Raw genomic sequence first — 22,012 nt, 5'->3', positions numbered from 1 at the left:
CTCTTCTTTTCCATCAAGGTCCACGATCAGGGGGGCGAGTAGATCTTGGTTGTACATCTCCTGTCCATTCAAGACAGTAATTCCACTGCAGTGGCTCAGGTTTTTGCCAAGTCAGCAGTTGGAATGTCTTCAGGCCTACAGTTCATCATGGCGCGATACATCAGCAGCAAGAAGTATGATGGCGACAACGGAGGACTCTGTTTTAACCCCCCTGCCGTGGACTCTTAACGGCCGAGAAAGGACCTCTAGTGTCCTTTCTTTCCCCTGTAATAACGGCTCCCACCATGGCTCCCGGCCTCCGATGGTCGCCATGTGGTCGTAGTTATTACGGGCAAAGAACACTAGAGGTCTTTTGCTTACCGTAAATTTTTTTTCCCCGAGAAGAAGATCCTTCCATTAGTTACTAAAACTGCCCATAGGGCTACAACCACCTCTACTAGAGAGGGCTACATCAAAGACAAGGGGAGACTCTCCCAATGAGAAAACAAAATATGTACAATGGGGCCTAAATCACGAGATGGGAGGGGGGAAAAGCCACACAGGTGGGCGGTAGTGCCATCTGGGTGCACCCTGGACCATGGTGAAGAAGGGCCCAGGGCGCTAGAGCCACAGAAAAGCCTCTCTGCGCTCATGCATGCGTTCGGAGCTGGCCCGAAGCCTCTCGAACTGGTCCCTGAGAGTATGGACCAACTCAAGCCAAAAGTCGCGAATAGTCTCCGCCGGTGGGACAGGGCGAGCCTTGAGGATGCAGAAGCTACGGGCCCGCCAAATGAACAGAGTATCAGGCCGTAGATGAGCTCCCAACACACCTCTCTCTCACTGCTCCACTCTTGGGGGATAAGCTCTGTAGCAAGCTGAGGTGTAGGTCGACCCCGTGGATCACTATCATCCTGCTGGTGGATGATAGCTCAAATTGTAGCGCCGGGCCCGTGAGGGTGGACCAGGCAGCAGCTCCCCAAGTGTTTTGTCGTGCTGTGGAAAGAGCTGGCATCAGCTGAAGAACCCGAACCCAAATCTGCTGTGCCATGGGACAGTCCCACATACTTTTTTCGTAAATCAATTTGATTTATCTATCAGTGGGAAACCTCAAAGAGAGGAAATTTGGAAAACCCACCAAAAAGATGTACAAGAAAAGGAACACAAAAGTGTTCGGCTTTACAAAATAGCTAAAAGCATTCATAGGAAAGCGGATGTATCTCAGCAGTGATATCACCAACTTCCAAGGCGAACCGTAAAGACTGCCTAAGGGAAAGCTTGAAGAAAGGCATGGGATCTGCATGAATGCGATGGAACATATAGCCATTACGTTGTCGCCACAGGCTCCGGTACGCCCAAAACCTGACCCACATGAAGAAGACTGCAAAGCGCTGCAACGCCGGTGAGAAGATACCAAAAACCCAAAACCGCTTATGGAAGACCGTCGTGGGAAAACGTAGCCGCATACACGCAAATACCCGACGAAGGAAATCTCGAGTAACAGAGCAATCCCACAAGAGGTGACAAACATGCTCTTCAGCAAATAAGCAACGGACACAGGATGAAGGGCGGATATGGCGCATCCTAAGAAAGGTACCCACACCAAAGTAAACAACGCCAAAGAAACAAACGCTCCTTCAATGGCAAATGGCTTTCCCATAAGGCAGATAGAAGCCCTCTCCACCAAATATCGGATTTATGCATATGCCAAATAGCGTTGCATATGCATAATAGCGTTGCAATGATCAGCAAGCCATGGTTGAGGAAGAAGAAGAGCATATGCCCGGCCGACAGAAATATCTTAAAAAGGCATTTCTCGAAGATTCCAGTGAGACATGCGATCACCATTAGCCAAAGTTGAAACGGGCAAAAAACCGATCAACAAATTGCTGCAATTCTCTCCAGAATTGGCGATAATGCATGCCTAATCCAAAGCGTCAAGTGGCAAATGGAAACTCCAAAGTGAAACCAACTGCATCCACCACATCCTCAACCACTCGAATGCCACAGCAGGAGAGGAAATACGCCGGTCAACCAAAGTAAGAGAAAAGGCCCGACTCCAATGAAGGCTCTCCAAGCGAAGTGAATTTCCTTCCCTCCGAGCATTCCACCATAGATGAATCATAACCTGTTTCTAGGCAGAGAGCAAGGTGGAAGAAAGCGGGCATCCAGGAATATGACCATCCATCTTGCCAAATACCACCTCCCAAATGGATGATTGCTAGTGACCAAATGAGGATGTAACCACATGTTTCTCAAGTGTGCAAATATAAGAGTCCGAGGTTGAGATTGTTGCGTGAGTGTAGGCAAAAGCATAGCCTTCCTAGCAAGGACATGCCTACGCAGGTCCAAAATATTCAGACCACCAAAGCGCTTCGGTGTACAAAGTTTTGCCATTGACATCATACGCATGCCTGTTTTGTGAGCATGAGTTCGCCACAAATGAGACAAAATGGCCGACATGAGAGAATCAAGACAATGGCGAGGCCAATGCGACAATGGCAAAAAGAACTGAACATAAGCCATGAGGATACTCTGAACAATTCGCAGGCGAACATGCAGTGGCCAAGTAGAAAGCTTCTAGTAAGGCAGTTTAACATTCAAGCGATGCATAACCCAGTCCACTTTTTGCGTGTGAGTGACGTTCCATCCAATTGGATAACCCAAATGCCTGGTGATTACATTTACAAGAAATAAACCACATTGGCCAATTTAGGACCAAATCCTAGACACCTCATTGTGGCAACAATGAAGTCCCATTGCACAGTGTCAAAGGCCTTTTCAATATCAACTTGCGTGACGAACACATCTTGTTGCGTGTACTTAGCATACTCCATGCCAATCATAACATTAGCCACATTGTCTATGATTTAATGACGAGGAATGAAACCATATTGAGCTTGATGAAGGCCTGTAAACAGACAGTCCTTGATGCGGTGGACCAACATTTTAGCCAAAATCTTGTAAACCACCGGCATCAAAGTTATGGGCCGCCAATGAGAGAACTGCTCGCGAAGCGCTTGCTTGGGCAACAATTTAAGTAAGCCCTCTTTCCATGAGACTGGAAGATCCTGTTTCTCCCATGCCGCATTAAACATGAAAAGCAGGGGCTGTTTAAGAGCATCCCAAAAGGAGAGGAAAAATTCCACAGTAAGTCCGTCCTAGCTGGAAGATCTCCAACGGCCCAATGCAAGCAAGGCACCATGCAATTCGGAAACAGAGAAAGGATCCTCAAGGCATTGTGCCTCCTGGAAGACATGATCGGACGAACATAAGAAAGCAACAATTCAAGTGCTCGACAAGCTGCCGAAGATGGCTGAGATGGGGCAGCAAACACGTGACGATAATGCGAAACCATAACCTCAGCAAGTTCCCGCTTCGAAGAAGTCCAAGCACCGGAGGGAAGCATAACGTGCTTAATTGACTGTGAGACCCTTAAATGATGCAGATGCTTAAAAAATTTCTTCGAAGCACAACCTTTATCCATAAAAGCCTGTTGACGTGCACGCGTCTGCCATTTAGCAATTTTCCTCTCATTATTTTGCTGAATACACTTTAGCTTCGCATAGCTCCATCATTTCAGAGTCAGACAGGGGTCGGAAATCAGCCAACTGTTGTAGTCGTTGACTAACCCGTTTCGCATCAAGGACATTCCCCCCAATGAACTGCATATACTGCGTGTCATAGTCGCAAATTACACTTTGTACTCTCATGATAAAACAATACCAGGCAGCGTCCAAATCAATATGCATTTGAGCCAGCAGCGGGGGAATAATATCGGTAATCATGTGATGAAAAACTTCATGAGTAAGATAGGCATTATTAACATGCAACAAGCGTCTCGTGTGAAGAGGCCGATCACAAAGAGACTGTTCAAAATACAAAGACAACAAAAGAGGATAATGATCCGATAGCTGCAGGGCATAATCCATCCTCATGTCACATACCAATTCTTCATATTGTTGCCCATTAAGCAAGTACCAACGATCCAATTGTGCTCTATAAGAAGAATGAGCAGCATGCTGAAAGGTAAAACCAGAAGCATCAGGATGCAAACAACGCCATATATCAATCATTTGAGCACAGGTAAAAAGAAGATCCCATTCGTGTTTCTCCGCAAGCAACATATACGAATTTTTTGTGGTCCTGTCAAGAAAATTAGGGGTATTATTGAAATCTCCACCAAGAAATGCATTCGAGGTCCAGGGGTGAGACGAAATTTCTTGCCATAAAGCAGCTCTTTGCCCAGAGGCCGTGTATGCATAGGTACCTCCAAATTCATGAACTCGACCATTCAACAAACACTGTACAACCATCCACCGGCCATATGGATCGTTGTATAGCAGAACAAGCTGAAGCTCATGGCGAACCAACATCAATAAACCCGAGAAATCTTACAAGCCAGTGTACGCAATCCAATAACCGGCAAAATAGGAACATTGACCAACAAACTCGTGGTTATTATGCTCTTGCAATATAACTATGTCTACCCTACATGTATGTACATAGTGCCAGGTCAGACGCCATTTGTCAAGGTTGCATAACCCACGCACATTGTATGAGATGCATTTAATGTGGCTTTGCATTTGGAAACATATGTACAAGAAGCAACAAACATAATAATCAAGTGGAGGTGCCCATGGACACGTCTCCATCTACCACATCCATATGAGGACCCAGCCTCTGAGTCAAAGCAGGAAATGTGTCCACAGGCGAGGTGGAAGTCTCACCAAAGATTACATCTTTGTAAGAGTGCATCGCTTTTACCCATGCATCAATCAACGTGCGATTGTCACTACATGGAAGTTGCTTAAATGATGCATTCTTGTTGGCATTAACAGAAGGAATGTAATTACGAGAAGAAAGTGGTGTGTGAATCTTCACTGATTTTTTTGGCACCACCCATGAATTGACATCAGCAGGTCCAACATTTTTACTTTTACCAACAGCCCCATTCCAAGGATCAGTGAGTTGCTGTACCTTGCCTTTCTCTTTTTCCACATTCGAAGCCACCTTAGCAGTAGAGGCTCCACTCTGCTTGACTTCACTTGTGGGTTTTCCTGTAGGGATAGAGGTGGACGAAGGAACATCAGAAGGAAGAGGTTGCAAGCCCGACTCTGGACATTCGGATTGCATATGGCCAAATTTTCCACATCGAATGCATGAATTCGCAAATTTCCCCCATTTAAGTTTAAAGGGGCGCTTGCCTACCCATGGATCTCCTGAATCAACCATAATACCTTTAGGGGTAATCTTGTCAGTGTCCCAGAGAATGCAAAACCTGTTGGTATTCGCATCCAATTTTGGGGGACACACCGGGCATTTGTGACGAATAAGACTCTGGTAGTCTTTAGCGAGTGCCCACGGGAGAACATGTGTCATCTGCGTATTAAAGAAGAGGGAAGACATCTCAAGCAAAAGATTTCTAGCTTCCATATCTACGAGCAAAACTTCATAAAGTCCACGCACCCCGAAATAGACACCACGGATAGCTTGTCGCTTAAGGAGAAAATCAACCCATTGCCCGACATCTTGCGCAGTAGGCATTTTCCCTAGGGAAAACAAGATAACTGCATTCATAGGGTACTGCGCAACTGGGTCTGCCAGAACTAAAGCAAGTCGGCTAGAATGCGGGCTGGGACCTCTGCCATGGGACCCCAAGAAACGTGAGGCCGACTACCAACCAAGTTTCTCCGAGTACTAAACATGGGGTTCCAAACAAGGGACTGTCTCAAGCGCTCCTTTGTGCAAGTGGGCTAGTGCTGCTCCAGGCCACTCCTAGCTGCTCCCAAGAGAGAAGCAGGCTTGTAGCAAATCGATCCTCCAGTCTCCTGCTCATACCAACTCTGCGTATCTCTGTAAAAATCCACCTGATGGAAGGACTCCAAGGACCTCCTACATGAGGCACTCGAGCTCTAAGCCGCTAAAGCAACAACTCCTTCCAGGCTCCTCCCCTGGAAGCAGTCCTCTGACAACAAACTTCCCAAGGTGGGCTCTGATCTGTTGTGCTGGGTCTATGACCCCCAGCCCCCCCGAGAACATGGTAGAGTGATGACCTGCCAGGCTACTTTGACCCGGGCTAACCGAGTGTCGTTGACTAAAGAAAGTCCCTGATCAGCCTCTCTAACTGGCTGATACAGGAGCTCGAGAAGATCCAGCAAGACATGATGTACCACATAGTAGCCAACAACACCTGGTTGGCCACTACCACTCTGCCTGCAAAAGAGAGGCGTGCCAAACTCCAGTGTAGCAACTTTCTGTGAATGGACAGAAGGAGGGAGCAGCTTGTTGCTCAGGGAACAACTCCAAGCCAACCTGACAACCCAAGTAACGAACTGCAGTCCCTGGGGGAATCCACCGAAAACCCTCACATGGTGACAATCAGGCGTAGGAGCCAACCCAAAAAGCTACTGTCTTCCTCTAGTTGATCAGTGCGCCTGATGCACAACGGATAACCTCAAGAGCCTGCTCACATCTGTGCAGATTGGCCTCCTGGCCTTCCAAGTATAAACCTGAGTCATCAACAAACTCAGTGTCTAGAAGCCCATCTGCCCTAATAGGGAGCTCAAGACCACGCAAGCCAACCTGCTGAGAAGTCAAAAATTTGCTCATTGCCTCAGCATAGAACTGAAAGAGGAAGGGGGCAAGAGGGCAGCTTGTCAAATCGAACGTGTGAGCAAGAAACGCTCCCCTCTTCCCCGTGCCAAAAGCACTTGACTATGTGCACGCCTGTAGAGAGCTGACACACCCTTGATCCAAGCATCTGTGAAGCCCATCCTGCGTAGAGTGCCCTCCAGGAAGTCCTAGTGAACTCTGTCGTAGGCCTTCTCAAAATCTAGGAGTATGATCAAATCCTCTCCACGGAAAGTGAAGATATTGTTAAGGATACTATGCTCCTTGACAAAACCTGTCTGAGTTCCATGTATAATGCTCTCTAGTAGTGGCTGGATCCTCAAGCTCAGAGCCTTTGCTAGAATTTTGTAGGATGAGTTGAGGATGGTAATGGGTCGCCACTGTTGAATCTCATCCAAGGAGCCGCCCTTCTTGGGAATCAGGTAGATCAAGCCCTCACTCATGCTGTTAGGCATCTCGCCAGTGTGCAGAACGTACTGGAATGCGCTGCAAGATCAGAACCAAGAAAGTCCCGGTACTCCAAGAAAAAATTAGGAGTCAAGCTATCCTCCCATAGACAGCTACCTCGGGGGAGTGCTCTGAGGGCCTCATGGAGCTCCTCTAGCTCAAGGGGAAGCTCAAGTCGCTGTCTCATCTCCTCTGTAACAAGGCAAGGCATCTGTGCCCAAACCTGCTCTCTGCATGCATCCTGGTGCTCTGACTGAGGCTCAGCTGACAACAAATCGCGGTAGAAGTCAGTATCAATTGCACGCATATTCTGCTCTGAAGCAACTGATCCGTAAGGTCTCCTCAACTGACTAACACTGGTGTGGGATGGCATGGCCCCACTGTCTCAAAAAACTCTCCAATAACTCTGTCACCCACCTGGGTCCATCAAGATGCCTGTCGATGGAAGGAAAACTCATGACGCCGCTCCTCAATGCTAGTCAACTTTTGCCTAGCTTGCCGCATCTGCTCCTCCAACCAAGGACTGTCTGGATGTTGCTCCTGCATCCTCTGTAAGGAGACAATGCCCTGTCGAAGACGCTTCTCCTCCTCTCTGGCTGCATCCGAGTGAGCTGCAGACTCCTGAAGGAAGAAGCGACTAAGCTCTGCCAGTCCAGAGGCCACTCTACCAGCAGGGGTGTCTTGTGTGTCCAGACTCTCTGCCTCCACTCGCTCTCTAAGATTTGGATTCAGCAAGATTCTCTCGGGGATGCGTAGCATCACACCCCCCCTCCTCTATCTGTTTGTCACAATGAGAATCACTGGCGTGTGGTCGGAAAAAGTAGTCCCTGCCAGGATGCAAACAGATCCCCCCATGTTACAAATGTGGTCACTGGCATAGAAGCGATCTATCTGAGATAGATTCACTCCTCCTATCCTGTGGTTAGAATGAGAGAAAGACAGGTTGTCTGGGGTCTCACAAAACCTGAGTGCTGCCAAATATCAGAAACCCTCATAGTCATACGTAGCCGCTCCCAGGCTGCCAACTCAGCCCCATACACCGTAGCATGGCCACCTGCAATCCTATCCGAGGGGTCCTCCAACATGTTTGAAGTCCCTCCCAACACACCACTGCTCTGCATGCGGTAAAGACTCAACAACATGAGACCAAAACTCTGCTTGTGCACTTGCCACATTGGGCGCATATATGTTCAGGAAACCCATGAGGCATCCCTAAACCTGCATAGTAATCCACTAAGCTCTGCCTGGCACAATAATACCTCTGCCCACAATGGCTTGCTGCCAAGAATCCGCAATAGTCATACATACCCCTCCCTAGATACCTCCAGGTCCAAATGCAGCCAACCAAAACGTCTCATAGCGACCACACAAAATCTGACCACAACGTCTAATGCGGCTCTCACACAGATGATGCTCCTGTAGCATAAGAATATCAATCTCACCTCCCACAAGGCATCGCTGAAGCTCCTGACGCAACTGACCCCTCTGACGCTAAAACTGGGGCTCTCCTAGTCCCTGTACATTCCATGAGACGATCCTCATGGGGCCAGTGAGAAAAGACAGATGTTGCCACATCAGCCAACCTCGCTATCTTTGCGGCCGGTTTGGATGGGGAGTAATTCGCATCCGAGCGACCTCTAGACAAGTGTGTCTGAAGTGACTGTCCTACACAGGCCCAGGCAGAGCGTGTAGCCTGTAGGGCTACATCGTTTGTCCAAGAATCCTCTGTACAAATACATAGCAAGGGAGGCTCTGGGTGTCAGCAAACAAATGCACCAATGTGGCTGCCACTTGCTGCATCCGGTGGCGTCACACTGAACTTGGCCAGAGGCCAAAGTGTGTGTACCAGATCTGTCACCCCTAAGTCCCCTGTGTGGTGTGAGAACTCAGTGGCCTGGACCTGAAGCCAGTCAAGAACTGTGTGCGGGGTCCACTCCGTAGGATCCTTGCCGCACAACGGGAAGGAGAAACCTACCGCTGTATTCAAAGCCTCAGTGCCTCGGGCTGCAAGAAAGAGGATGTGGACTCAAAAGCAAGCCTCCTTCAGGTCGGGAGAAGAATCACCTAGGAAGCGTGTGAAGCTGTAATTGAAGAAGTCCCAACGCCTGTGAATGCCGAAACTGGTCAACCCCGAGGAACTGCTGCGAAAGGAGAGGTCTGAATCAAAAGTGACGGTCTCAGATGGGGCTGTCCCTCTTGAGCCATGCGACTCGTAGCGAAAGCACCACCAAGAGAACGTCGCATTGCAGAAGTGTGTCCATTCCCCTGCGCCCGAGGAGGAGAGCGGGATGGGTCGGGCGATGAGGCTAATGGCCCCATCGGGGAGAGACGAGCGAGAGGAGGGGGTGGGGGTAGAGGAGGGGGAGGTGGAACGGAGGCGTTTGAGGTTGGAGGGAGGGGGGGTGGGGTGGGAGGCGACGAAGTTGAGGTGGTGGGAGCCTCCTCAGGGGGGTCCTGATGAAGGGGGTCAAAACGGTTCTCTGTCAGAACCCAATGCTGCTGAGCTGCAGGAGGTCGGCCGCCAAGGGATGCAGTGTGGTGAGCCCGTCCCTGTCGGCGGCGGCCAGGCACCTGCTGCCAACCATTAGCCGGCTGATTGCTGGCCTTTGTCGAGGTACCAGCGTATAGGTCCTTGTATCTGTCTGCTAGGCTTGTGCTGTGCAGGCGCTGTGGGTCGAGATCTCTTGCGAGGTCAGGCCTTCGCTAAGTGGCCCATCTGTCCGCAAACGAAACATTGGTTCGGGAGAACCGAATACTCCACTTTGCCTAATCCAACCTCCAATCACCCGAGGCAACAGTATCACCTTCGGGAGGGAGTGTGTGTCTCGAACAAGAACTTGCACAGTAGACAAACCTGCGGCCTTGGCCACAACTGAAGCTGCAGTGCGCGGTGACTCCACAACCGTCCCGAACATGGAACCGATCTTGGGAAGTAAGGGGAGATACTCTCTCCTTTGGCCTGGGAAGCATACTGAAATAGGCAAGTTGTCCTCCTCCGCCTGAAGCGGAGGCGGGCGGGCAGGCAAGGCCGCCAAGGGGCAGGAGGACAGGGGTGCAGGAGGCGGGCAGAGGAGGGCAGTGGCGCTGAGGGGGGCTGCACAAAGGGAAGAGGGGAGTGTGAGGGCAGGAGGGGGCAGTGTTCAGCGATGGCGGGGGGCAGCGAACAGCAGCAGCGAGCTCAGCGCCGTGCTGCCTACACCGTAATTTGTAAATGTGGATTTGAGAAATGATATGTTAAGGACCAAATAAGGGCTAGGATTCTGTTGCTGGCTGTCTTGCAGAGTGAAAGGCTAGTACTGTAGATTTCTCCTTCTGTCTAGAATTACATTGAGTGAGGCACCACCAAAGGGGGTGGATGATGATCTCCTTGAAAAAAATGCTCATATCAGACCAATTAAGGTTTCAGGTTTTACTCAGTTGCACAATGCAAAAACACAAGCACCAAAATTATACATTTCCCTATGTTTATCGCACAGTAAATATGTCGTGTGGCAAGTATTGGTACAGTACAGATTTTTTCATAGCTTGAGTCAAACACCAATCTTTTCTTAATTTATTCTCCCACTTCAAATTGCAATTGTATTTACTTAACTAATGTGTCTCGACTATCAGGAAGAATTTTCCCTTCTAGGAGCAAAAGTTTTTGACATGGATGCTTATTCCCAAATGCTTCTAGTTGCTCAAAAGTCAACAGCTGTGAATGGAGCTTTCATCTTAAACAAGGTATTCGGTTTGCTTGTTAATGGTGTGACATGTCTCCACAAGGTGATGCATTAGTTTTCTGCATTGACATGGACAGTCTATTATTTTTGGGAATTGTTGATGATGAGCTGCAGCATCTTTCAGCACGATTTTCGAAAATTGTTGATGGATAAGGGGATGAGCTGCATTTTAGCACCCTCTCCCCGTTGTCTCGTGTGTCACCTGATCGCACCTCTGACGACAAAAAGAGAAGTGAAAGCTAACAAAACAGAAATAACATTTTTTTATTATTTATATAGAATCTTAGGGCTGAATTTGGAGAAATCAGAGTGTAAGCCAATAACCAGATCATTAATTTGATTAACTCTTATATGTTGAAGTTGGCAAATATCGAGGTTAGCCAGCTTCTGATGAATTGACTAGTTAGCAGGAAACAACTTTCATGTGAAACTTTCACCAATCCCATGGCTGTTGCTGTTACTTTTTTACTGTCCTAGTTTCTTATTTTTGTGACAAGATAAGATTTTACATGCTATTTTCCTTCTCGTCTATTGCTAGCTTTGCTTAACATTCAAACTAAAGCCTTAAACAGATGTGAATTTCAAGATATGCACCAATGCTGCATAATCTTGAAACTTTTGAAGGTTTGTATGTTCTAATTTGACAATTCAATAATGATTTAAAGTGGTAATTTTAATTTCGATTTTAAGTGGCCCAAGTATCTTAAAAGAGAGGACTCTGTTTTACTATTACAAATAATCAGAGCATAAAAAGGTTTGTCAACTTAATCAAGTGGTGACAAAAAATTACTGAAAATATGAGTGCTGCATTTTCACTTTGGGCCAAAATATACTCATGCAAAAATTCTGTTGTCGAGACTGTTAATTCCACAAAGTGCTTTTGTTGAAAATAGGTTGAAACAAACATTTCTTGATCTGTCTTATTACGTTGATATATTGTTGTGGCAGATAAGCTTGCTATCATTAACTGACACACTGATGATGCCTTTACCACCATGTACTGGGGCAGTCAGAGATATACGTGTTGCCCCACCCAGTGGGAAGCTTCCTGGAAGGCTTGCACTGGTTGCCTCGTTGGGAAAGACGGTTTCTCTCTTCAGGTTTTGGAAATATGTTTTGAATCCATTTCGAGGCTAGAGGGTTGCATGAAAACAGAGTAAGCAATATGCTTTTGCTAAGTCTTTGTATGCTTCTGCAGTTTGGAAAGCAATAATGTGGTTCTGACGTATAAACTTCAGGTGAGTGGTGCCTCAACCATTTCTTGCTACACGTGTTCTGGTTGTTGGAGATTTTATGGATGTGCCTTGTAATTAGCAGAGCCCTTGTTGGTCATGTGCTTGGGATCCGGATGAGCCGAATTATGTGTTTGCCGGCTCGCAGGTACATGGGCTCATCGTTGAAGTGCTTGAAATGTTTATTCTTTGTTTGTTCATGTTATTGAGGTTTTGCTTGGATAGTTTGTTGTATGGTTATTTATGTTATTGAGGTGTGTTCAATTCAGGATGGAGCCTTGACTATCTTTGACCTGAGGCAAACTTCATCACCTTTGAGGTCTCTGCAAAGCTTTTGTCGTCAGCCTGTCCATACGCTTCACCCGATAAACGAATGTAACTTGCCACAAGGCAGACAAAGGAATGGAGTTTTAACTGCTTGCTCAAGTGGAGTCTATTTCTGGGACTCATCCATACGGGATCTTGACAACAGCAGGTTGTACGTACTATTCAAGTCTTGCATTCATCTCTAGGCAGTAGAATTGCAGGGAGTAATGATTCTTTTAACACACAATCTTCTTACACAGGCCACGTGCAATAGCATGCTCAGATAATTCAGGCATCTGTGTGGCTGTTGCATATAATCATCTTGCAAACATGGCAGTTGCCACTTTCCGAGATAAGCCATCTGTGCACCAAGCAGGAAGCATGAATCATACTGCTGATGCCGCATTCTCTGAACCAAACCATACATCCTTTCAACCCAATACACAGCTAAACTTGGGTTTCCACCCTCTTCGAGCTTCTCATTATCCTCTTGTGAAAAGTGGATGTACGCCCACTTCAGGGCCGGACTTGCAAACCACGCATGGTACATTGCAATGTGAAGCGGGATCGAGCATGGATTGTGGGTGGAAGTATGGAAATCCCATGTTTGGGAATGCCAGTCCTGTTGGGATGCATAGGTCTGCTCTTATTTTTAGCTCACACATCGGATGCTCTTCTGATTCTCAAAGTGTATTTGCGTTTGGTGATGAGGAGACTCATGCATTGATGCTTTGGGATGTGAAGACTCTCACAGTCACGGATCGCTTGAAAGCTCATGGCTCTCCCATTTTGGATGTGAAGAGCATGAATATTGGTGAGCGTGCCATGCTTGGCTGCATAAGTGCAACAAACCTTCAAGTGTATAAAAGGTGAAAGCTCCAAAATGGTTTTATGGCTCCTTGTTAGCTAGTGATCTTTTGTATGTAATGGCTCCACCTTCCTCCATGCAGGTAGTCACCTTGTTTCTCATCGGACAATGTTTTTAGTATTCATTGTTAAGATTTACACTGGTCACTGGACAAAGCTGGTTGGTTGTCATTCGACGACTCATTCACAATTGCGGTGTATGAATGTTGCAGGACTAGAAAACGTGTCAGAGATCTGGTTCCACGGGACTCTCTCTCTCTCTCTCTCTCTCTCTCTCACGCTCGCGCGCGCGCACACACTCACACACACATTTTATTTTTGTACCCAGACATTGCATTAGATCCACCAAGATTGTATCAGTTTGGTCTCATAGGTCATTTTGGCCTTTTGAAGACGTTTACTATTAACATTTCATTTCATTTCATTCTCTCTCTCTCTCTCTCTGTGTGTGTGTGTGTGTGTGTGTGTGGCCATAGTGATAGAACTCCATCCCCCTCCCCCTGTATCACAACCCCCATCCTCCTCTACCCACCCCCTTACCCTTCAACTATCATGTGGTTGTTTTGTATCTTTTGTCTTATAGGCGGATTTTGACCTCTCATAGACGTAAACAGATCTTTCTTTCTTTTTTCCCCTGTTAATAGGAAAAGGAAATTGAAATAACCTTTCTATCGTAGTTCAACACTTGCTGGATATATGTTTGAGATCTCTTGGAAATGTTCCTACGATGTTAAAAACTTCTCTTCTACTTCTCTCTCTCTCTCTCTCTCTCTCTCTCTCTCTCTCTCTTTGACACTTTGACACTTTGGTGGCTTTTGCATTGCTTTATGGAGCTGAGATTTGGGGACCTTCACTGGATCATCACGGAAGGACAGGCCGCAGTGATGGATGGGGGGACATGGAGAAGCCTCTGGTCTCTATGATCTTGCGGCTCATTAGAGCCAAGGCTTCAGTACCATGTGCTATTGTACGAGCAGAGCTAGCTGTCCCCCCTGGTGGTTGAGGCGCTCACTAGATCTGTCTCCTTCATACACCGCATGTGGGAACTTCCCAGAGACAGATATGCACGCCTTGCACTTGAGTCCTCTCAACAGTTAGCCATGCAGGGAGATACAGCATGTTGGTATGGGGAGATGACATCATGGTTTCAGGCGCATGGGTTGCCTCCCTTCTAGTACTCATTGGATGCGCCCTCTCTGACTCTTACATAGTCCGAGATTACCATGCTCATTCGCTTGGACTTGACTCAGCTAGACACCAAGAGGACATGGATACAGCCAGCACAGGAGCTGGGCACGAAGATGGCTTTCTACAGAGAGCATCTCCTTCAGCTTACGGAGGATGGTTTCGTGACGAGGCCCAAATACATGGATACCCACTTATCTCATGGGATACGATGTGCTAATGGCCAGATACGCACATCTTCACACCAGTTGCGGATCGAGATTGGGAGATACAACGGAGTACCAGCAGAAGCCAGGACATGCTCCTTGTGCGACATCGAGACTGAGACAGAGTTGCACTAAACGTGCCATTGCCCCGTCTACTACGAGATACGAGGTCGCTTCCGATGCTTGTTCAGAGAAGAATTTGGACCATTCTCTAGAGTCATGCGGTACGAGGATCAGAGATGCCTGGGTTTGTTTTTGCTCGAGCTGCACAGACACAGAGAGAGCATGATGAGAGGAGAGGCTAGCCAGTCTCAGAGACAGATCACAGACTTCTTTAGAGCTGCCATTGGACACCCGGGGGAGTTACTACCACAACAGAGCTCGTCGCTTTACACTAGAGGCATATTGATCGACCGAGCGATTGAGCTGGGGAGATCTAGACGCCCACGATTGCGGAGGACTACACAGCATCGATGGAGGCTGCATCAGAGGATTCGGATTACTTTGGTTCGACATGCACGACGCCTGGTTAGACTACTTACCATGGAGGAGATTGATGAGATTCGCCAGCGATCGATGCTTGATTTCTTGTGATCTAGCTATCCCAGCTACTTGTTTAGCTGCTTAGTTTACACCTAGCAGTTTAGGATTCCATAGTATTTTATTTTGTCATTCTGTCATCTTGTTACTCTGACTTTGTATCAGATCCACCACATTGTAACTTTCTGGTCTCATAGGTCACTTTGGCCTTTTGAAGACGTTAATATAACATTTCATTTCATTCATTTCATTTATCTCTCTCTATAACAATAGATATTCTTTCCACCTACAAACCATACAATAGATATATAGTAGCATACCATAAATAAATACACTACAAGAGAGTTGAGAAAGCAAGCTATCCCTTTTTTTGTGAAGTGGGTAGTGGATCCTTGTAAGCTTGAAGCAATACGTACAATTACAGCAGGCATTTTAGCTCCATCAAAGAACAAGTACAAAAGATGGAAGTGGTCTCAATGATGGAAAAAACCAAGGAGTTGGGAAGCAATCAACACAGGCATGCATTTGGTGGGTGCTAGCATGATACATGTCCCAAGGGCCCACGTCATTTGCAAAAGCAATAACTATCACGGTAAACATGATGGCAAGCGAGCCATCAAAAGAAAGCTTAGTACCGTGAGAGGTATGAATGACCGACTTTAGGTGTGTACTCTGTGTGTGTGTGTGTTTTTGTTAACAATGAATAGGTAGGCCTTAGTGGACTTAAAGCTTGAGGTTGATTTGCCGAAGGGGTGACATTGTGAGTTATATTGAGCATTTCTCGGATGCGCCAAGGTAGACAAGAAGGTCGCTGACGGTAGTTGCAAGCTTGAGGTTGTTTACCGAAGGGGTGACATTGTGAGTTATGTTGAGCATCTCTCGTTGGATGCAACAAGGTAGACAAGGTCGTAGACGGCAAGTTCTTGAGGGTAGCTGCAAGATGATCAAATGGTCGAGCTACAAGTAATGTTTTAAGTGCATGTGTATATTTCTATTTGTAAAAATAAATCAGTTTTTGTCGATCCTATTTATGACTCCTCTTCGGAATGTTCCTACAATGTTTAAATTCTGCTTCTTCCTCTCCTTGCAAACTTAAATAACATGTTTATTTGCACCTTTTCAATTTTTTCTTCGTTACAATACTCGAGTTAGTCGCAAAGTTCAAAGACATAGCCACTTGCACACACTCGTGTCTTCCATGTGCATGTAAAAGCGTTTACATGGTATACATCACCCACACTATTGGCATTCCTATAGGCTACTAGAATGTGCAGGTACGAGCACATTGCCCTTGAAAATGATACAATCAACAAATGTCATGCGTTCTCATAATGGCTTTTGAGTGGCATTGCTCAATTCAATGGACCATGAACGTTTTAGCATGGGAATGCCGTGCAAGAATGAATTGATTGTCTTTGGTGGCAAGTATTAGTACACAAGGAGTGCCGTAGGTGACCACGTTTGGGATGCATTTCCAATTCTTCAAGTAAGTGATCAATTTGACAAGATCTTTGCTAGCTTCATTAGCCTTTGGCAGGGCATCCATAATGCCGGTGCTGGATATAGTGTTCGCTCCTATGTCATGTACCAGAAGGAAGAAAACTTGAAAGGCTGGCTTCAGCTGACCAGCCCTTAGGAGGCCATTTATAAGAATATTGCAAGTGATGACATCTGGCTGATTTCCCATTCCATCCATGTAGTCAAAGAGAGCCAAAGCCTGGCCTAGCAACTCTGCTAATGACATTGGCGATGATGTGCTGACGAGAGTACGAGCACGCCTGCAGCGATGAATGGCATGCAGAAGGGCATTGCCAGTGTAAACATCAGGGCAGGCACAGGACAGCAAAGGCATGGAAAGGAAGAGGTGCTTGGCGTGGAAAGGAAGAGGCAAGCCTGTCTCACCCAGTTGCCTAATCAAGGTAGTGAAAAGGTGGCTTGGTACTGGGAGAGGTGACAACTCCAGAGAGCGCAGGGCAGGCCACAGGTGCGGAAGCCGAGCTGGGCAGGTAAGGGAGGCTTTTAAGATGGAGAGGTCACGAGCCAAGAAGAGCGAAGAGCTGCAGGCCCACTGAAAGAGACGGGAGAAGCACCTGCGACAGAACCATGAGAGCAGCATAATGAGAGAACGTGGGTAAGGTTCGACTCCCGAGCAGGGGTCCATGAAGGCTCCGTGTTCAGGGAGCACCCACTCTCATCCACAGAAGTAAGGCTATGGTCACGCGAGGCTTAGTTTTCAGTTGCAACGGCCGACCACCTCTGACGGCGGCGCACGCTCCACAGGCAAAGTTGTGTCATTATGTCAAACCAAAAAAAGGCACGGTTTTCAAACTATGCCGGTTAGTTGCCGGTCAGCTCAAGCATTCGCTCACCTGCTGTGCCTCGTTCTCTCTCTCTCTCTCTCTCTCTCTCTCTCTACCCGGTGGTGCCCGTCATACTCTGAGCGCCGTACTTGCCATGGTTAGACCCGGTCGAGGCTTACTACTAATCAAACCTCACGTGACCATGCCTCGAAGCATATACATTCAGTGCAAATTTTCGCCGCAGCAAAGATGCCATATACTTCTACCGTCTTGCAATTGCAATTGATCATTTTGTCATACATTCAAGGCCTCTGCAAGCATACAAACCCGCGATCATTTTTGCATGTTGTGTCCGTTGCTATGATGAGGTGCAAGGCAGAATCTTCAGAGATACCCCCCTCGCTTCAGATCTAGTCCTTGGTCTAGACTCTAGACCACTGCATTCCTAGAGCTCGCGTGCTCAATACATGAGAGGTCCAACTCAAAAAAAAGAAAAGGAAATGAGCAGCTCGGACCCACCGATCATCATCCTTGCTGCCAACTATCCATCGCGTCATCGCCAAGATGCGGTGCGAGCTTCCTCGTGTGCGCCTTCCCCATCCTTGCTGCCACCCGACAACTTCCCAATGAGATTTTTTGTTCTCCTAGCATAAGTTGACTCCCGAATTGCATTTCAATTTTTGCTCCCTAGTAGTCTTTCCCTCCTCTAAATCAAGGGAATCTCCTAACATTCCACCTAATGAGACATGGGTCCAACCCTACTAGTGTCATAGCTTGAGGCGTAGATGCATCTCTCCTCGAAGCTTTCCCCAAAGCTGCCATGACCTTTCTCACTATTGTTATGTGGAGTAAGGGGATGCATGAAGGAAAATAACTTGCATATTATAATCTTATAAGTTGTAGAGATATGTATTTCAGCCTTTACGATCTTTCTGCACTATTTTAATGTGTATTAAACGGATGTATGAAGTAAAAGAACTTGCATATTATAATCTTTTAAGGTGTAGATATATGCATTTTGTTCATTGTAATCTTATTAGGTGCAAAGAGATGCATTTCATGAATGATGATGCTTGTGCTCTTTTAAAGAAAATAACAAGGTGAAGTGTCACGATGGCCTACACAAGAAGATGAAAAAGAGTGTGTGTGTGACACACCACCTAATCCTCCTCTTTATAGAAATAGGAAAAGAAATGTTGAATGGAACAAATGCCTCCGCGTACAACACATGATGCTTAGTTAATGCCCCTCATATAAGATTTAGGAAGAAAACAAGTTTGCCATCATTAACTTGCCATCTGGCAAAAAGCAAGAGCTTTATCCAAGGGTCTACAATTGCTTGCAAGAGTTCAATGCTTCATTAACACCTCATGTATACAAACCATACACATGTATATCGTGGACTTGGCACCATAGTCCATGTTATCAATAGTCACGTGGAGAACATGCTCTTTTTGTGTCGCTTTTATCCCCTCTAGTGTTGAAGAGGTACTTATGGTTCTCCTCCATTGGTGGAGGGACTTCTTATTATGAAAATACTATAGGTGCACAAGGAAGAGTAATTCAATGCCTTTAACTTAACGCAACCTTGGATGCTATGTTGTTGCTTATCCTCCGTGTGTTAGGTGGATCAACATCACAAAAGCTAAGCCAACTATCCACTAACACTACGATATGATATAACAAGCCTTCCTTTGAGGTTTGATAATGAGTTTGCTTTCCCTTGTCAACCATCCCATCCTAACACATGCTTCAGGATACAGACATAGGTCAATACATATAGAGGAATGCCCTCACATTATATTTGTTGACAACAATCTGAAGCTTGTTTGCCTTGCATATTTTGAGCTTATCCGACAAGTATAGTATTCCATGATGCAATATCATGAGAAAGAGAGTTATGCTAGGACACTTTGCACTTAGAAAGAACATCATACTTAGCATACATTCTTTGCAAGCACATTACCTAACACTATCCTACACCCTACCTTACCCTTGTCAACTCAAATGTGATAGTGAATGGATTGTTCAAAGCATTGTGAGAGTGTCAAGTAGCACCTCTTTGAACTCCTCTTTTAAGAGATTATTTACTTCAAATTGTGTATTTTAGTCGGATAATACAATAAACTTCAAGAATTTACATAATCTTCAATTACTTTTGTGTTCATTTCACATATGACCCACGGGACCAAAACATCCATACAAACGAGTACCTCCTCTCGACATGGAGAGGGAGATGGTTGTTACATTGGGGCAATGACCCAAAGGTTGCTACAACTAGGCAATCCTTAGTTACTGGATGGAAACCACCTCAAAATTACAAAATTACAAAATAGAACAAAGGGGAGAATAGGGAAAAGAAGTTGAACAACTAAGGGGTGGTGTTCGGCGGTGTCGTAGAAGGCTTGGGAAAGTGAAACTCCTATATGATTGATTGCCTTCCCTTCGTAGTAGACTGCCCACTTGCCTTTGGCTTGTGTGGCATGTACTTTCTTAATCTCTTCACATTGGTGTTTGAGTTGTAGTGGGGTGAGTTCCTCTGCCATCTAGAGCTTGGTGTCTTTCAGAAGACATGATTGTTGGAGTAAGAAGACCTTTCTTGTTCCTTAACGAATGGCATGATTGCTATATTCTATCACATTGAAGTCTAGATCGACAGGCTTGAGGGTCTCGTTGAGGAAGTTCAAGCGCTCTGAGAAATCATTTTTGGTTATTTCCCATGTTGAGGGTAGCCCACCAATGCGAACCTTGAGAGCATTATCTTCTTGGAGTCGTTGTTCTTGAAGCTCCATTATCACTAGTAGGTCTTTACTTCAGCAAGCATCACTGAATGGGCTTGGTTGACCTTTGCTTTGACTTCCTTCACCTTGGTGGCAACAAGGTCGACCATGGAATCAAATCGACCCTCGAGCTTGCTAAGATGAGCTTTGAGGTCATGGGTTTCTTCCATGGCCTAATTGAGGGCTGCTTCGTAGTTGCTCCATTTGATCAAATTTGCTTGGCGGCGCCAGCTAGGCTGGCGGTGAAGCATGTCCATGTTCTTGCGAGAGTCCTTGGGGTGTTCCCCTTGGATGTCATGCTTCTGATTGGCTATGCTTATCCTGTCCCGATGCACCACAATTTTCTTGTCTCTTTGTGACTCTCTAGAGGGAGGTCAAATTTAATATTTTTGCAGCAAGTGCCGAACATGCGCTTGAGCTTAGATGGAGGATGAGGCTGCACCTTGAGACTCGCCCACAGGGTTGCCCCTCACCTCCTAGGGGGAGACTATGGAGAAGAAATCTAGGATTTGTGAGCCACAGAGAGAGAGAGAGAGAGAGAGAGAGAGAGAGAGAGAGAGAGAGAGAGAGAGAGAGAGAGAGAGAGAGAGAGAGAGAATTATCGTCCATGGAGGTCATATATGACCCATGGGACCGAAAACAAAACATTACAATGATTGCTTTCAGGTGAAGCATATGTACATATCAATTAAGAAATGAGGGTCCATCAAGAGGGTAATGGAAATGAAAAAAAACCTAAGGGGGGTCAGGTGAGCATGAACCAGTTTGGGAGTTCGGAAATATTGGATGACGGCTTTACCACCTTGATAGATTGCCCATTTACCCTATTTGCGGGCTTCAGGCATCTTCTTAAGCCCACTTGGTTTGGTCTTGAGTTGGTTCGGAGTCAGTTCTTCAGCGATCCAAAGCTTCTTTCCCTTGAGGAGACGAGATTGACGTAGTAGCTTCTACCGCTCCTCTTTTTCCTTGAGAGTGAGAATACAATGCTCAGATGGTACATTCCTATGTGTGTCGTTGATCCAAGAGACGGTTTTTGGCTTGATATTGACTGGTTGGAGAATATCATTGAGCTTGGAGATTGCTTCTTCAAGAGTGTCTTTGCCTGGTGATCCTTGCATCCTGGCGGGTGATGGGGTCCTTCTTTGGTGTAGCTGCTACCACAAGAAAGATCTTGGGGGTGCGGGAGATTGACGTAGAAGAAATTCTATTGTTCAGGTGGGAAAGCCTTTTTGAATTTTGACTTAGGGTTGAAAAGAGTGCGGCCAAGTGCCCTACGGGGATTGTCCCTAGAGGCCAAGAGATTCCCTAGATGTTGCGTAGGTCGCTGGAGTCGCCGCGCCACTCAAGGGAGCTCCACTTAAGGAGGGACTGTCACCACACCACTCAAGGAGCCCACACAGGTCAAGGAGGTGATGTCGCATAGAGCAGGGAAGTGCCAGCGCGCTGCTTAGATGCCTTGTCTACTGCGGGACAGGAGGCTTGCATTGAAGCTAACGCCTCCCCATAGGGCAACGTCTCTCCGAGGGGGAAGGATCGAGTGATGGAAAAGCTAGGGTAGAGAGAGAGAGAGAGAGAGAGAGAGAGAGAGAGAGAGAGAGAGAGAGAGAGAGAGAGAGAGAGAGAGAGAGAGAGAGAGAGAGAGAGAGACCTTATCACCAAAAGATTCATGCGATTGGCCACAAAAAATGCAACTACATAGTGGCTAGAAACAAATGTAGACGTTAGTAATTTCAACAATTTTTTATTAAAACAATTAGAATGTAGAAATTATTGTTAGCAAAACTTTTATGTGTGTCTATATGTGTGTCTATATGCTTG

General features: G+C 46.5%; 2 protein-coding genes across 6 annotated transcripts in view; one reads left to right on the top strand and one right to left on the bottom strand.

Moving 5' to 3' along the window:
• LOC147430573 (uncharacterized) overlaps positions 1-13,424 on the top strand; it is an 88,961-nt gene extending 75,537 nt beyond the window's left edge. For 2 of the 5 annotated variants that reach the window (XM_086493169.1, XM_086493167.1), the window contains exons 8-13: positions 10,669-10,779; positions 11,727-11,878; positions 11,977-12,016; positions 12,096-12,158; positions 12,280-12,485; positions 12,577-13,424. In XM_086493169.1, coding sequence (XP_086349295.1) covers positions 10,669-10,779; positions 11,727-11,878; positions 11,977-12,016; positions 12,096-12,158; positions 12,280-12,485; positions 12,577-13,189 — 1,185 coding nt within the window. In that variant the 3' untranslated portion in view covers positions 13,190-13,424. The remainder of the gene's footprint in view (positions 1-10,668; positions 10,780-11,726; positions 11,879-11,976; positions 12,017-12,095; positions 12,159-12,279; positions 12,486-12,576) is intronic. The other 3 variants (XR_015185632.1, XM_086493170.1, XM_086493168.1) reach the window with 3 other exon arrangements.
• Positions 13,425-15,910: 2,486 nt separating this feature from the next.
• On the bottom strand, positions 15,911-17,715 carry LOC147430572 (uncharacterized). The gene has a single exon (XM_086493171.1). It carries the CDS (start codon positions 17,273-17,275, stop codon positions 16,472-16,474), a length of 804 nt encoding a protein of 267 aa, XP_086349297.1. The 5' UTR covers positions 17,276-17,715; the 3' UTR covers positions 15,911-16,471.
• Between the last annotated feature and the right edge of the window lie 4,297 nt (positions 17,716-22,012).

This window comes from Adiantum capillus-veneris, chromosome 21 (genome assembly GCF_014529385.1).
Source record: "Adiantum capillus-veneris isolate H3 chromosome 21, ASM1452938v2, whole genome shotgun sequence".
NCBI lineage: Eukaryota > Viridiplantae > Streptophyta > Polypodiopsida > Polypodiales > Pteridaceae > Adiantum > Adiantum capillus-veneris.
The sequence above is the reverse complement of the archived record's forward strand: the minus strand, read 5'-3'. Positions and strand labels throughout refer to the sequence as shown.